General features: G+C 38.1%; 1 protein-coding gene across 2 annotated transcripts in view; it reads right to left on the bottom strand.

Annotated features, from left to right (window-relative positions):
• SRPK1 (SRSF protein kinase 1) overlaps positions 1-16539 on the bottom strand; it is a 52363-nt gene that overhangs the window by 21455 nt on the left and 14369 nt on the right. For both annotated transcript variants that reach the window (XM_014529615.1, XM_005881733.2), the window contains 6 exons: positions 8455-8561; positions 6435-6600; positions 2924-2949; positions 2292-2505; positions 1489-1917; positions 1061-1161 (listed from right to left, as the gene is read on the bottom strand). In XM_014529615.1, the coding sequence (XP_014385101.1) occupies positions 1061-1161; positions 1489-1917; positions 2292-2505; positions 2924-2949; positions 6435-6600; positions 8455-8561 (1043 nt within the window). The remainder of the gene's footprint in view (positions 1-1060; positions 1162-1488; positions 1918-2291; positions 2506-2923; positions 2950-6434; positions 6601-8454; positions 8562-16539) is intronic.

The following is a 16539-nucleotide window of genomic DNA, read 5'->3' as shown; positions in this document are numbered from 1 at the left end:
AACAATAAAGATTTAATTAAAAAAAAACAACAGAAAACATTATCAGACACGCAAGGCTCCCCTCTGCCTGCTCAATCTCACACATCCTTTCTTAGGAAGCTACTAAAGTTATATGTACTCCAAAAAATGGAACAAAAACAAAACCAAGAAAGATCAGAGACAGAAACAGGGGATATAAAAAGAGAGTAAACAATAATCCCCAAGACGACAGTAAAGGATCCCAAATGGCAGAAATGCAGCAGGCCTATAGGGCAATCCAAAGGATGAACACAGACAGAAGACTCCAGGTTCCAGGATAGAGATTTTTAGGGAAAAAGGTGAAAGAATACCAAGGTATTTTTTTGTGTTAAAGTGTAAGTATTCACACCACTGGGAGAAAATGTGGGGTTGAATTAAGTGATAAGTGTACAAAGTCATCTAAGCATGAAACAGTGTTAGGCAGAAAAGGAAAAGGAATCCTAACACAATACATGTTCAGTTCAGCTAAAGATAACAGTAGAGTCCTAATAAGGAAACACAGAATAAATACCTAGCCAAAAATCATATTAAATTGGGAAGACTGGGGATGGGTGCAGTGGTGGTAAATTAGTCCTACTTTTCAGGAGGAAGAAATAATACCTAAAATTGAAAAGAAGAATTGGGAGCAATATAGTCAAGTTATTTATGAGTGAAATGAAGATAAGTACTGATGTGTGGAGATTGAAAAATTGGCAAAGGGAGTAGAGAGACACCTTCCTTAAAAATCAAGCTATTTGAAAACCCCATAATGTGGATAAAAAGGGATTCCATACTAAGCCTGACAAGTCCAGTGACTGAAAATAACCTCAGGGTGATCTGTTAATAATGCCTAACTGGGCAGGATTGTTTCATTATATCATTCTCTCTACTTTAATAAATATATTTGAACTTTCCTATAAGAAGTGAAAAAATAGTCACTAAAATGTTAACTGGCAATCTGGATATAGAACTGAAGATGTTTTCTTCTGTTAGCAGATCTACATTCAAATCTCATTCATCACGAGTTGCTTCAAAACAAAGCACTGAGACTAGTGTAACTTACCACCCAACAGGCATTTCCAAGATCAGCAATCTTCACTTGGAGCTTCTCTGCATTCTTTGGCTCGAGGGGATTAACAAGAAAATTTCCAGCAGTAGATTTTCCTATAGACAACAGGCATTATCAATAAGACTGTTCAATGAACAGAACTACCCAAAGTTAATAAAACTCTGAGGTAATACACCAGGCCCCCAATTGGCAACTTACAATAACCTTTCTAAGACAAAAGGAGGATAGCAACACCTTGAGTTTCCAGACTTAAAGCCTTTACCTTCTTGGCTGTGCACCCATTACAGGACAATAACATTCAGTTACCTACAGACTTACACATTTAAGGTCACTTGGACACCTGCTGTAAAGCTTTATTAAAACCATGAAATTGATGACCATGTATGCGGGGAAGTATTGGGGAAATATGTCTGCATAGGTACCTTTGCTGTCCAGTGGTCCATTATGTTCTTGGTCTTGTTCATCTTCACAAGGTATCTCTGCCCGAATACTTTCTTGAAGCTGACTGATGTCCTGTTCACTGAGTGACTGGTCTACATTTGATAAAGACTGACGCACCACAGTGTCTGACACCTCAGAGGTTACAGGTGTACTAGAGTCTGTTTCTTGAGATGTGCTGCTGTCTCCATTTGGGGAGCTTAGGAAACTAGTTTCCTGCTTCAAATTTTGAACATCAGAGTCATTAGCATTATGTAGGTCGTCTGTAAGCCTCAGTGTTTCTTTATTACTGTCCTCTCTGTCCTCAGTATAATTAACGATTTCAATTACTCCATTGCAATTAATTTCTGCTGTACCACCCTCTACACCACGTTCCACAAGTGTTTGATCCTGGTCAACGGTACTTGACTCTTCTGAGGAACAAAGAGACAAAAAGGATGCATGTGTATGCGTAGGAGTGAAAGAACAGAAAAATTTCTCAAGATCAAAATATTTTCTAGAACTTACACAGTTATGTAAAAACACAATTGAACAACTAAAACCTATGTATAGAAGGACAAAGATCTTCTTATCCTTACCCAACTGCTAAATGAAGTCTACGTTGCATTTCCTGAGAAAAGTTAGAAATTACATTTGAACATCACCTGCCTAACATTTATGACAAATTCTGTATTCTTACTATATAAGGACACCCCCAAAGATGTGCTGTATGCATGAAACCATTACATATAACAATGATAATGTTAAACTTTGCTATAAAGTAATTTTTGTGATGCTCTATTTATACCAAGTTTTTCTTGGGTCATTTTATTAGGTGGGTTCTCTTTCAAGGGTCTTTCAACAGGACTCTCTGATTCTTCTTGCTTGTTTGGTCTTTTTTGCCCAGGGCCCGACTCTTTCTCCATTTCCTCAATTTCCTGCATTCGCTTCTCTAGTAATTCTGCCTGGCGCTTCTGCTTCTTCTTCAATTTCTTCTTCTTATTCTTTGACATTTTGTCAGCCTGGGCGGAGATTACAAACAGATAAAGCCTTCAGGTGGCTAATCCATTACCCCTAGTTGGAGATAACTGTTAACTTTAATTACTTCCTAATCAAATGTCACTCTTTCCCTAACTGACATTTTTCATTAACTTCAAAAAAGTGTATACTCTTATCAAACCAAATAAAAACAAAATTAACAACAAATCTTGGTCCTCTGAGCAGCCTATGGGGCTGGTGTACTCTCAGACACACTCCAATTTATAGATACCTCACCAGTACCAACTTGCCAAAGATGCATGGAATTTATTGGAGAGAATTATAGAAGTGCAGGAATATTTTTTCCTTTGTTTTCAAATTCTAAACAAACTGTCATTGTTCATAACAGAAGAATCCCTGCCCCATAGATCAGAATTAAATACAGAAACACCTTATACTTACTGGTTTAGGCTGGGGTGCAGTACTGACTGAAAAGAAAAGAAAACCAAGTAAGAATCCCGGCATTCAGCAAAAATAAACTAATGCTCATATAAGACACCATACCAGAATGAAAAATCTCTCTTGTACAGTTTATACTGTAGAGACAATTACTTAAGCAACTTTGATAGAAACGTATTTTTTTAAAAGAAATAATGCATATAAAAGTTGACTAACTTAAAAGAAGTTTAAATAAATTAAATTATTCAGACAGCATAAATGCAGAGCCAAGATGCATTTCTGGTTTCCACAATTAATGCTGCTAAAATCCCATTCACACATACTGCTTAAAATAGAGTATGATAGAAAACAACCCCCTCATCCCTACCCAGGATTTGCATCTAATTCTTCCCCTTATCACTTGTCAGTTTTAAATGAAGAGTGTCATCAAGAGCCATAATAATTTGCTACATAGCACATCATGGATATTAGTTTAGCTTAGGTGACAGGAAGAACCTTCGGTCTCCCTTTAAACTTTTTAAAAATATATTTTATTGATTTTTTACAGAGAGGAACGGAGAGGGATAGAGAGTTAGAAACATCGATGAGAAACATCCATCAGCTGCCTCCTGCACGCCCCCTACTGGGGATGTGCCCACAACCAAGGTACATGCCCTTGACCGGAATCGAACCTGGGACCCTTCAGTCCGCAGGCCGACACTCTATCCACTGAGCCAAACTGGTTAGGGCATCCCTTTAAAATTTTTAAAAATTGTGGCAAAACACAGAAAATTTCCCTCTTAATCAGTAGTATTAACTGTATTCATACTGTTGGATAAAATTTCTATAACCATTTCATTTTGGAAAAAAAAAAAAAGAAATGCTATGCTCATCAAAAACTATCCATTTCCCTCTTCTTGAGTTTTCCTTTTCAAAGGAAGCCTATGATACTTCCTATCAAAGGAAGCCTAATAACTGATACTTTCAATCTGAAGATCAAGGAAGTTCCTCAGCCCTGGCCAGTGTGACTCAGTTGGCTGGGCATCATCCTGTGCAAGGAAAGGTTGCTGGTTCAGTTCACATGCCCAGGTTGAGGGCTTGATCCACAGTAGGGGGCGCGCAGAAGGAAGCTGATCAATGTTTCACTCTTGCATTGATGTTTCTCTCTCTCTCTATCGCTTCTTCTTTCTCTAAAAACTCAATGAAAAATCTTTTTTAAAAAAAGGTCCTCAAATATAATTAAACTATTAAAATTAAAATATGAACTTCAAATGGAAATAATTATTGTAATCACAGTAGCCAATATTTATTTAGTACAATGTTATATGGCACAATGCCAACTGCTTTAACATGAAATTTAATCCCAATAACTCCTGCATGAGAAAATAACGAAGTCAAATGACTCACTCAAGGAAACCCAGCTGATGATAAAGCCAGGATTCAAAGTCTGTTCGCACCAGTGCTTAAACTTAAGGTTTTAATAGGTATTATCGTGATCCTGCACAGATCACTGATCCATAAATGAGCATGGTAAGAGGTAAACACACCAAAAATAGCCATCAAATCACAAGAGAAAATATTTTACATGAACCAGCTTTTACATATACAGTTGCCACAGGTTTTAACTGTGTGACTCCACTTACTTGAGGATTTTTTTTCTCTTCCTAATGATTTTCTTAATAACATTTTCTTTTCTCTAGCTTACTTTTCCGTAAGAATATAGTATATAAAATATAACATACAAAATATGTGTTAATCAACTATATGTTATTGGTAAGGCTTCTGGTCAACAGTAGGCTATTAGTAGTTAAGTTTTGGGGGAGGCAAAAGTGTTAAGCTGACAAGAAAAAAATATTGTTTTAAATATATTTTTATTGATTTCAGAGAGGAAGGAAGAGGGAGAGAGAGGTAGAAACATCTATGATGAGAGAGAATCATGGATTGGCTGCCTCCTGCGTGCCTCCTACTGGGGATCGAGCCTGCAACCCAGGCTTGAGCCCTGACCGGGAATCGAACCAGTGACCTCCTGGTTCATAAGTCAATGCTCAACCATTGAGCCATGCCAGCTGAGCAAGAAAAAAATTTTTTGAGGTGTCCTAAATTAAATTATAGCAGGCTGGAGGGTGAAAGGAAGAGATGAGAGGTTAATCTCTTAACGACTGCAGGCCAAAACCAATATTCCTGAATGTATGCTGAAACTTTCAATTAACCTCCAGGTGACTATCTCAGAGAGAATAGCCTAATAGCTGACCACCAAGTGTCACTGCATCCGGCTTATGCACGATATTTCCAGAGTGTTGCACACAACCTAACTTAAAGAATAAACATTTCTTCCTTTGCACCTATCTCATAACTAGCCCTTTACCTATAACTAAATTCTTTCGAAACAACTTACATCTTTCTTCCCCCTAAACTGTTTGCCTAAAAGATCCACCAATCCCAGAAAGGTAGACACTATTGTCTTCTCCATGTAGCCCTGCTGCTGATGGTTTAGATAGCATGCTCCAGGACCAAGGCCTATTTCTGGCTAGCATGTGGCTCAATAAACCTTTTCTTTTAGAAAAGATTTGGCTATGATTTAACAAAGCAAATTTTTTAATGTATGGGGGTCCATGTGCTTAAGTCCCCAGTTGTTCAAGGGTCAACTATACAACATATATATACCTAAAAGACACAATCTCTAGTATTTTCCTTCCAATTATGGAAGCAATACAGAGAGTGAAAAAAATCTTTGGAAAACTGGGACTATTTTGTACACATAAGCACTTATTGTACCTTATTGTTGAACTAGAGGCTTGGTACATGAAATTTGTGCACTGGATGTGTGTATGTGTGTCTTCCTCAGCCCAGCCTGCGCCCTCTCGCACTCCCGGAGCCCCGCGATAGATCGCCCCACAGAGGGAGGCCCCGCCCACCCACCTCAGCGCCACCGGTGGGGTAGTCTGGGCCTCCCCGTGGCCAGGGCTCCACGATCCATCACTCCCGCAGAGGGAGGCCCCACCCACCTGCCACAGCACCCTGGCAGGTGACCTGGGCCTCCCTCTTTGGGGTGATCATGGACTCTCCCCTGCCATGGATCACCCTGCTGGTCGGTGGCCTGGGCCCCCCGCCACCCCCCAGACCAATCGCACCCGCCTTGGCTGGCCTGGCATCAGTGCCTGTCATAGCGTGGTCATCCAGACGTTCTGCTGTTCAGCCAATCGGTTGATTTGCATATTACACTTTTATTATTATAGATCAGAGGTTCTCAACCTGTGGGTCGAGACCCCTTTGGGGGCCGCCTAAGACCATCAGAAAACGCATATATAATTACATATTGTTTTTGTGACTAATCACTACGCTTTAATTATGTTCAATTTGTAACAATGAAATTGGGGGTCACCACATGAGGAACTGTATTAAAGGGTCGAGGCATTAGGAAGATTGAGAACCACTGTTATAGATTAATGTGATTTATTTAACTGCCTAGTAATAGAATAAAAATAGAAACTTGACTTAACTGCTAATGAGAGCAAAGTCCCCAAAACAAATATACCTGCAGATCCAGAAGGTGGAGGAGCTCCAGACCGCTGCCATTCTGTGGCTTCTGCAGCCAGCCTCCGGATATACTGTTCATTCACCGACAACAAGATGTTTTCTGGTTTAATGTCAGTGTGGATGATCCGGCACTTGCTGTGTAAGTAATCCAGACCCTGTAACACCTGTGTGGGAACAGAGCAGGAGACTTGCAAACACAAAAGACAAGTCTTTCTGGAAAAGGAAGAAATCACAATAACTTAAAAAAAATAAAACTATACAAATGATGTGGTAGCTTTCCACAGAGAATAAGGTATTTTTTTAAAGCACAAAGATTAACTGTGAATTATGAATGAAGGCAATAGCTTAACTTATTTATAATAAAAAGTTCTTCCAAGTTTTACAAAGTGAATTCTACTTGGAGATATTTTTTTAAAAAATATATTTTACTGATTTTTTACAGAGAGGAAGGGAGAGAGATAGAGAGAGTTAGAAACATCGATGAGAGAGAAACATCGATCAGCTGCCTCCTGCACATCTCCTACTGGGGATGTGCCCGCAACCCAGGTACATGCCCTTGACTGGAATCAAACCTGGGACCTTTCAGTCCACAGGCCGACGCTCTATCCACTGAGCCAAACCGGTTTCGGCTACTTGGAGATATTTTTAAGTACATTATAAAGATTGAGAAAAAAATGGTACACATGCCCTTTAAATATTGAAATGTACTAGTAGGTGGTGAAAGAGATTTAGGTATCTTGTAATTCAAATTTCCTTTTGATGAAGAACTTTTGCTTCCCAGTGTGGAGCCCTTTCCACCAAAACACAATGTCGAAACAAATTACTTGCCCTTTGATGTATTAATACTTTCCTGACAGTAAAATTCTTTACTGAACACTGAAAGGTATTAATAATACTAGAAAATGCCCACAGACCTGGTCAGTGTGGCTCAGTTGGGTGAGTGTCATCCCACGCACCAAAAGGTTGCCAGTTTGATTCCCTGTCAGAGCACATGCCCAGGTTGCCGGGTCAATTCCCAGTAGGGGGCGTGCAGGAGGCAGCTGATACATGTTTCTCACATGGATGTTTTTCTCTCTCTCTCTAAAAAAAAAAAAACCCAAAACAAACCCACAAAAAATCAATAAAAACATTTTTAAAAAAAGAAAAAGAAAGTGCCCATGAACAATGTTATAAAAAGAGACTGTAATGATTTGACCTAGCAATTCCTTTGCTGTTAATACTCACCTAAGGATATTTTTCCATTGATTTTTAGAAAGAGTGGAAGGGAGGGAGAGACAGAGAGAAAGAAACATCGATGTGGAGAGACACATCAATCGGTTGCCTCCTGCACATGTCTGGACCAGGGACGGATATCAAACCGAGGTATGTGCCCTTGACTGGAATCAAACCCGAGACCCTTCAGTCTGTGGGCCGACACTGTCCACTGAGCCAAACTGGCTAGGGCGACATAGCAATTCTTTAGTACCATAGAATTAGTATTTGTAACCAGAACTTCTAAATAAGGGCTCCAAATTTTCAAAAATCAGGAACTGCACACAGCTTCCCCTCTAGTAATTATTATAGAAAATGGTTTTTTTGGTTGTTGTTGTTAATCCTCACCCAAAGATATTATCCTGTTGATTTTAGAGAATAGAATTTGATGGGAGAGACAAGGAGAGAAAAACATCGATTGGTTGTCTCCTGCAGGCACCCCAACCAGGACTGGGGATTGAGCCTGAAACCAAGGTACATGCCCTTGATTGGACTGGAACCCAGGACCCTTCAGTCTGTGGGCTGATGCTCTATTCCCTGAGCAAAACTGGCCAGGGCTATAGAAAATGAACTGGGGGGAAATGGTTTTGATAAAATGTTTAACAACAGAATAAATACAGTGAATCCTATGGACTGAATAAAACAATTTTAGCAATTAAAAAAGCCTACTTTTTAAAATAAAACTTCTACTGGAAACAGGAAACTCCTGACACTTCAAGAATATAAAAAAATAAAAATCACCACATAGAAAATACTAAGATACATACTTGCTGAATAATTTTTTTGACACAAGGCAGTGGAAGCCCTTGATAATTGGACTTGATGATCCACTTCAGCAGATGATGCCCCAAAACTTCAAACACCATGCAGATATCTACAAGTTTATTAAGGAGGAAAAAGGGAGGCAAAATGCATTCCAACCCAATGAAAATGTTACTGTATTATTCTTTCAGTATAAAAGGTAATAGAGCTTGACTAAAAAAAACATCTGTCAATATTCTGAAATTCCAAAGGTTAATTAATGCTTTAGTTACTGAAAACACCCAAGAAATGGAAAATTCCGGTAGGTTCGTTTATCAATAAGACTATACAAAAAAAAAAAAAAGAAAAAAGAAAAAAGAAAAGAAAGAAATATTGCTTTAACTAGAAGATAAAGTACCAAGACTTAACCCCCAAAATGCAAATGTCAACATTTTAAATAATATAGGAAACTGACGTGCTTTATGCTCTGTAGTTTACAAAACTAGTCTCAGTTCCAGTGCCACCATGTTTTCTCTGTGTGTGAGCATCCCCATCATTGACACACAGCAGAAATGCTGTCAGCCTGGTTGTATGCAGAGCTGCAGGGATTTTAGTAGCAAGATGTTGTTATCTTCTATCTCTAGAAATTTCTACATAAATTGGAAATTTGACCTAGTGCCCAAACTTTGTTTTAAATTTTCCACTAAAGAAAACCCTGGTTCCTTGAAGAAATGGCCAAATCCAGGGTGAACCTGGACCATCTTGCTGTGCCAGCAGGAAAAATGTCAAGAATAAACAAATCAGTTTGAAGAAGATGTCATTAATCAAAGTTGAGAACATTTTAAAGAGTGAAGTTATGAATTAACTTATAAATTAAAAATAGAATGAGTCCAAATGGATACTACAAGTATGTATCGGGAGACGGAAAATATCTCTTTTTAGAGAAAAAGTCAAGTAATAAATATACAAAGTATGACAGAAATAGAAAGCCACAATTTTACAATGACTATAATAACTGGTTAGGTAAAAATCAATGAATACTAAAACTAAACTACCGAATGAAAAACTGTTGGGAAAACTGAAACAATATCACCCCAAAGATTGCTTATTAATTATAAAAGGAAAAAGGTACTTTTAGCCAGAGAAATCTGGAAAACACTGCCATAACCTACTGAGCAAACTTATCACTGCCAATGATGAAGCACAAATTCACATCATGTGCCCTCTGAGAAGAACAAAACATCATCCATCTAGTGTGCCTGACAAAAATGATTTAACCTCAATTTAACTAGTATGAGGAAACAATTAGACCAATCCAAATTAAGGGACAAAACATTCTTTGGAAAAATTAATGAAAAAGTTAATGCTGTGAGAAGTATTCTAAATTAAAGATTAAAGGGACATAACTACCTCAGAGAAATAGAAATCAAAATTACAGTAAGATAACATTCAAACTCACTAGAATGACTAAAATAAAAAGACTAACATAATCAAATGTAAGTGAGAATGTGGAGCAATTAAAACTCTCATATTAAGTTAGTAGAAATGTAAAATAGTACTACCACTTTGGAAAACTGGTTGGAGTTAAACATACAACTAGGAACTTCTGTTTCAGGCAAGGTGAAGTAACAGAACTGGATTTACCCTCTTGCTTGAAACGACAACAACAAAAGCAGACAAAATACATAAAATAACAGATTTTAAGACCCTGGACATCAGGCAATGAAGTCAGTGATCTCTGAGAGAAGGTAAGTAAATGAGCTGAAGCCTACGGTTCTTCCATCTTACTGCCTCGAGATTTTCCAGGCAGACCCCTTAAGGCAGCGGTTCTCAACCTGTGGGTTGCGACCCCTTTGGGGGTCGAACGACCCTTTCACAGGGGTCGCCTAAGACCATCAGAAAACACATATATAATTACATATTGTTTTTGTGATTAATCACTATGCTTTAATTATGTTCAATCTGTAACAATGAAAATACATCCTGCATATCAGATATTTACATTACGATTCATAACAGTAGCAAAATTACAGTTATGAAGTAGCAACGAAAATAATTTTATGGTTGGGGGTCACCACAACATGAGGAACTGTATTAAAGGCTCGCAGCATTAGGAAGGTTGAGAACCATTGCCTTAAGGTAAACATATGGAGCTGAGCCTTGAGAGACTAAGGCAGCTATAGTCCACAGAACAAGATACCAGAAAGGAGAGAGCTGCAGAAAAAGAGAAGCCTGGAGATTGTAGAGGGAGCCCCTCAAGTATTTAGCAATGTATTAATCAGAATAGGTATATGAGGAAACTACCGGAGGCAGACAGAAAAGAAATCACCTGGAAGGATTAGAGGAAATAGTGCCCAGCATTCCCTGGGGTACCAACAGTGTGTGCTCTCATTAAAAAGACTAGAAAAATTCAGTCATACTTGTGGTCCAGAAATGAAATCTCACGTATATGGTCAATTAATTTATGACAGAATAGTCAAGATTATACAATGGGGAAAAAACAATCTCTTCAATACATGGTGTTGGGAAAACTGGACAGCCACATGCAAAAGACCACTGAACCCAAAATCAATTCAAAATGAATTGAAGCCTTAATCATAAGACCTGAAACCATAAAACTCCTAGAAGAAAATATAGGGGATAGCTCTGTGACATTGGTCTCAGTGAAGATTTTTTTGGATTTGACATCAAAAGCAAAGGCAACAAAAGCAAAAATAAACACGTGGGACTAGAACTAACAAAAATCTGCACAGCAAAGGAAACCATCAACTAAATGCAAAAGCAACCTATGGCATGGGAAAAAATATTTGCAAACCAATATCAGATTAAGAGGACAATATCTAAAATATATAAATAAGTTGTCCTGGCTGGGTAGCTCAGTTGGTTTAAACATTGTCCCGGTATGCCAAGGTTGCAGGTTCAATCCCTGTGCACATATAAAAATCAACCAATGAATGAATTAATAAGTGGAAACACAAATGGATGTTTCTCTCTCTCTCTCAACAAAATATATAAACAAGTTACATAACTCAATAGAAAAAAAAAAAACCAATCCAATTAAAAAATGAGCAGAGGGTTTGAATAGAAAATTTTTCAAAGATGATAAAATGATGGCCAACAGGTACAATAATAAGGGAAATGCAAATCCAAACCACAAAGAGACATTACCACACACCCCTTAGAATGGCTATTATGAAATAGACAAGAGATAAGTGTTGGTGAGGATGTGAAGCAAAGAGAACTCTTGTGCACTGTTGATGCAGCCACTATGGAAAACAACATGGAATTTCTTCAAAAAATTAAAAATACAATTACCATATGATCTAGAAATTCCATTTCTGAGTATTTATCTGAAGGAAACAAAAACACCATGACAGATATCTGGAAGTCCATGTCACTGCAGCATTATTTACAACAGTCAAGACGCAGAAACAACCTAAGTGTTCATTGAGGGGTGAACTGGATGAGTGGATAAAGAAGAGGTAGTACATACACACAATGGAATATTCAGCCATAAAACAGAAGGAAATCCTGCCATTTGTGACAACATGAATAGGCCTTGAGGGCATTATGCTAAGTGAAAAGTGTCAGAGAAAGACAAATACTAGATATCAATCATATGTGGTATCTAAAAAACAAAAACTCTCCAAATTTATAGATAAGAACAGATTGATTGTTGCCACAGGTGAGGATAGAGGAAATAAGTGAAGGTGGCCAAAAGGTACAAACTTCTAGTTATAAGATGATACAGTTCTGCATATTAACATTATGTTGTATATCCAAAACTAATACAGTATTATATGTCATAGCCCAAGACTGAACACTGCTCTGGATCTATCTAACAAGTCATAAAAGTAAAATCTGAAAAGGATCAAACTATTTCCAAGTAAAACAATTGCTTCCCAGAACAAAGCTCAAGATTTATAGGAATAAAAAATATTCAGCAGATCTAGCCAGTTTGGCTCAATGGATAGGGTGTTGGTTTGCGAACTGAAGGGTCATGGGTTCGATTCCACCCAAGGGAACATGCCCAGGTTGTGGGCTCGATCCCCAGTATGGGGTGTGCAGGAGGCAGCCAATCAATGGTTCTCTCTCATCACTGATGTTTCTATCTCTCCCTCTCCCTTACTCTCTGAAATAAAAATATATTTTAAAAAAAGAAAGAAAAAGAAAGAGGCTCTTAAAAAAAAAAATCAGCAGCCAAGATGGTAAAAAAAAAAATCACAATGTCTCAAAGATTACCAGGCAGCAAACTGACCCAGAACTGTAACAGAAATCAGGATTAACAGACAAGAACATTAAAAATTATAACTGTATTCTATATATTGAAAAGCGTAGACATAGAAGATATAAAAAAAGAGACCCAAAATAGAACTTCTGAGATGAAAACATGCTGGATGGGATAAATAGCAGATAAAGCACTGCAGAGTAAGATTAGTGAACTTGAATGCACAGCAAAAGAAACTATGCAAAATGAAAAACAGAAAAAGTACAAACAAACCAACTGACACCCACAAGAGTAAGTTGTAGGGGCAACTTAAAGTGACCCCCCAAAAAGGGAAGGACAACAAATGAAGGTTTTACTCTTTACAATAGATCAAAAAATTATAAAAGTAACAGCAGTGATCAACCCAGTATCAAAGTACACTCCTAGTGCTTAGATTCTATTTGCCATTTCCCACTATAAAAGGAGTTACGGCTTCTCAGAGAAATGGATGATTCCAGATTTGGACCAGAAATGTATAAGATGAATCTGAAACATCTTCATGTGATAAATTATAAAAAACTGTCAAGACATTATGTGGATCCTGACTCAAATAAGAAAAAAAAAACCACAAAACAAAACTAAAAGAAAAAACATGAGACATTTAGAGAGACTGAAACATTGATTAGATACCGAATTACAAAGAAATTGGTCCCAATTTTTAAAATAATATTTTTTATTGATTTCAGAGATCAAGGGAGAGGGAGAGATAGAAACATCAACGAGAGAATGATTGATCGGCTGTCTCCTATATGCCCCCTACTGGGGATTGAGCCCACAACCTGTGCACATGTCCTGATTGGGAACAGAACTGTGACCTGGTTCATAGGTCAATGGCCAATTATTTTTAGGTATAATAATTATGTTAAAGTTGTATTTTAAGAGTCCTTGTCTTTTGGACAAACATTCTAAAAACAATTATGGATGAAAGAATTTATCTAATATTGGTCACAAAATTATCAGGAGGTAGAGATAAAACAATATTGGCTCTCAGTTGATAATGGCTGAAATGGGTAATGGATCTGTGGGGATTCATTAAACCATTCTATTTTTGTATATGTAAAATACATCAAAACAGAATTTTTAAAAGTGTAGATGGCTTGCCCAGCCATGTGGGGTTCAGTGGTTGAGCGTGGACCTCAAGACATTTGATTCCTGGTCAGAGTATATGCCTGGGTTGTGGGCTTGATCCCAGTAAGGGGCATGCAGGAGGCAGCCGATCAATGATTCAGATGGCAGCCAACTGATGATTTTCTCTCATTATTGATGTTTCTCTCTCCCTCTCCCTTCCTTTCTGAAATCAATAAAAAAATTTTTTTAAGTGCAGATTGCTTAAAAACAAACACATATGCAAAGACAGCGACCAAATATGCAGACCTTTCTTAGATCTCCTACCAGTGCCAGACTGGAAATACATTGGAGAACATTCACCTGGAATTATCAATTGAGGTCCAGCTGAGGAGGAGACATATCAAGAAGGACACAAAACCCCTGGAAACTTATAGGAAGGGCAAAGCTGCAAGAGGGACTGAACCAGGCCCAATAGGCAGTAGGTCAAAAGTGAAGAGGGAGCCCTCCACTATGGGATGGTATTTTTAGGAGATCCAAGATACTGCAACACTGGGTCCTACAAAACACTTACTACATAAGACCATCCCATGAAGACTGGAGGCATAGCAGTTTGACCTAATACCTAGAAACAAATACAAAGGGACAGAAAAATGGGGAGACAAACAAACAACCAACAAATGAAACTGAAGATGGAATCACCAGAAAATGAACTAAATGAAATGGAGGCAAGCAATTTGTCAGATAAGAATTCAAAGTAATGGTTATAAGGGTGCTCAAAGAGCTTAGTAAGAACTTAAGGAGAACACCAGCATTAACAATAAAAAAAAAAAAAAAAAAGGTAGAAACCATAAATAAAAATCTATCAGAAATAATGACATAGCTAAAAGAAAGAATAGCCTGTAAGGAATCAACAGTAGGCTAGAAGAAGTAGAGGACTGAATCAGTAAATTAAAAGACAAGATAGGAAAAAACACCCATTCAGAGCAACTGAAAAAAAACACACAAAAAAAACCGGAGAGTTTAAGGGAGCTTTGGGACAATGAAATCTAACAACATTCACATCAAAGGAGTACCACAAGGAGAAGAATCTGAGTAAGGAATAGAGAATCTGTTTGAAGAAGTAATGACAGAAGACTTCCCTGACCTGGTGAAGAAAAAGTCACACAGGGCCAAGGAACACAGAAAGTATCAATAAAGATGAATCCAAAAAGACAAACACCAAGACACATCAAAAATGGCAAATGTTAAAAACAAAGAATCTTAAAAGCTGCAAGATGAGAGACAGAAAATTACCTATAAGGAAATTACCATTAGACTGTCAGCTGATTTCTCAATAGAAACACTAGGCTAGAAGGGAATCGTGGCAGGAAGTATACAAAATAATGAAAAGCAAGTTACTATATCCAAGACAAATTCATGCACCAGTGGGGTCCCTTGGCTTGGCATGCGGGATCTGGCAGAAATCGGCTCTCCCAAGGTGTCCCGGATTGTGAGAGGGCGCAGGCCAGGCTGAGGGACCCCACCGGTGCACAAAAGGGGCCAGGGAGGGACATAGGAGGGCTCCAGGGTGTTTCCAGCCCACCTCGCTCAGTCCCCAATCGGCCGGACCCCAGCAGCAAGGTAACCTACCAGTCGAAGTGTCTTCCCCCTTGTGGTCAGTGCATGTCATAGCAAGCGGTTGAGCAGCCTTAGCATATCATTAGCATATTATGCTTTGATTGAACGGACAACCGGATGGCCGGACACTTAGCATATCAGGCTTTTATTATATAGGATAGCTAAGATCTGGAAACAGCTCGTTAGTAGCTGAGTGGATAAAGAAGTTGTGATACATTTACACAATGGAATACTATGCAATTGTAAAAAAAGAACCTCTTACCCTTTGAGACAACATGGAGGGACCTGGAGAGTATTATGCTAAGTAAAATAAGCCAGTCAGAGCAAGACAAATATCACATGATCTCACTTACATGTAGAATCTAACAAACAACATAAAGTAACCAACAAAATAGATCCAGAAACATGGAAGCATGCAACAGACTGAATTAAATGCATATGTACATAACCCATGGACACAGACAATAGTACGGTAAAGGCCTGGTGAGGGTGCTCAAGAAGAAAGGTAAGGGGTTAATGAGGGAAAGAGGGGAACACTGGTAATACTTTCAATAATAAAGATACACACACAGATACAGAAAAACCCAGGGAACAGAATTCTTAATTTATTTGCTCATATTCTTAGTTTTCAATCTTAAATTTTATTTAGTGAGAGAAGCATTGCAATATGGCAACAATGTTGTTTTAATTTGTAAGGAGTGATATAAAATTGACCAAATATTTGGTAGCTTAGAAAACAAAAATAATTGGATAAAATATCAAAAAGATATATGAAAAAACATTTTTTGGGGAGATGGTGTAAAGAAAAACAAACAAAAGCCTTTTAAATGAATTAAGAGCCATATTTAGTGTGCAACAAGAGGAGCTAGCAAAAGAGTCAAAATACATACTAGGAAAAAAAGTATCCTAAAGACATAGATCACATAGATGGCCAAAAATGACACTCACTGGCTAGTGTCCATATTATGTACAGACCAGCTCTTCCTTCTCAGTCATTCCTCTCACTATCCATAGAAGTAGAATGAACCAATTGTTATAGAAGTCTACATAACTAACTTTCTAGCTCAGGGTTCTTTATATTTCTAGAGGCCTGGTGCACAAATTTGTGCACGGGTGGGGTCCCTCGGCCTGGCTGGTGATCAGGGCTGATGGGGGGGGG

Source organism: Myotis brandtii, unplaced genomic scaffold, assembly GCF_000412655.1.
Source record: "Myotis brandtii unplaced genomic scaffold, ASM41265v1 scaffold687, whole genome shotgun sequence".
NCBI lineage: Eukaryota > Metazoa > Chordata > Mammalia > Chiroptera > Vespertilionidae > Myotis > Myotis brandtii.
This window is presented reverse-complemented; position numbering and strand designations above follow the sequence as displayed.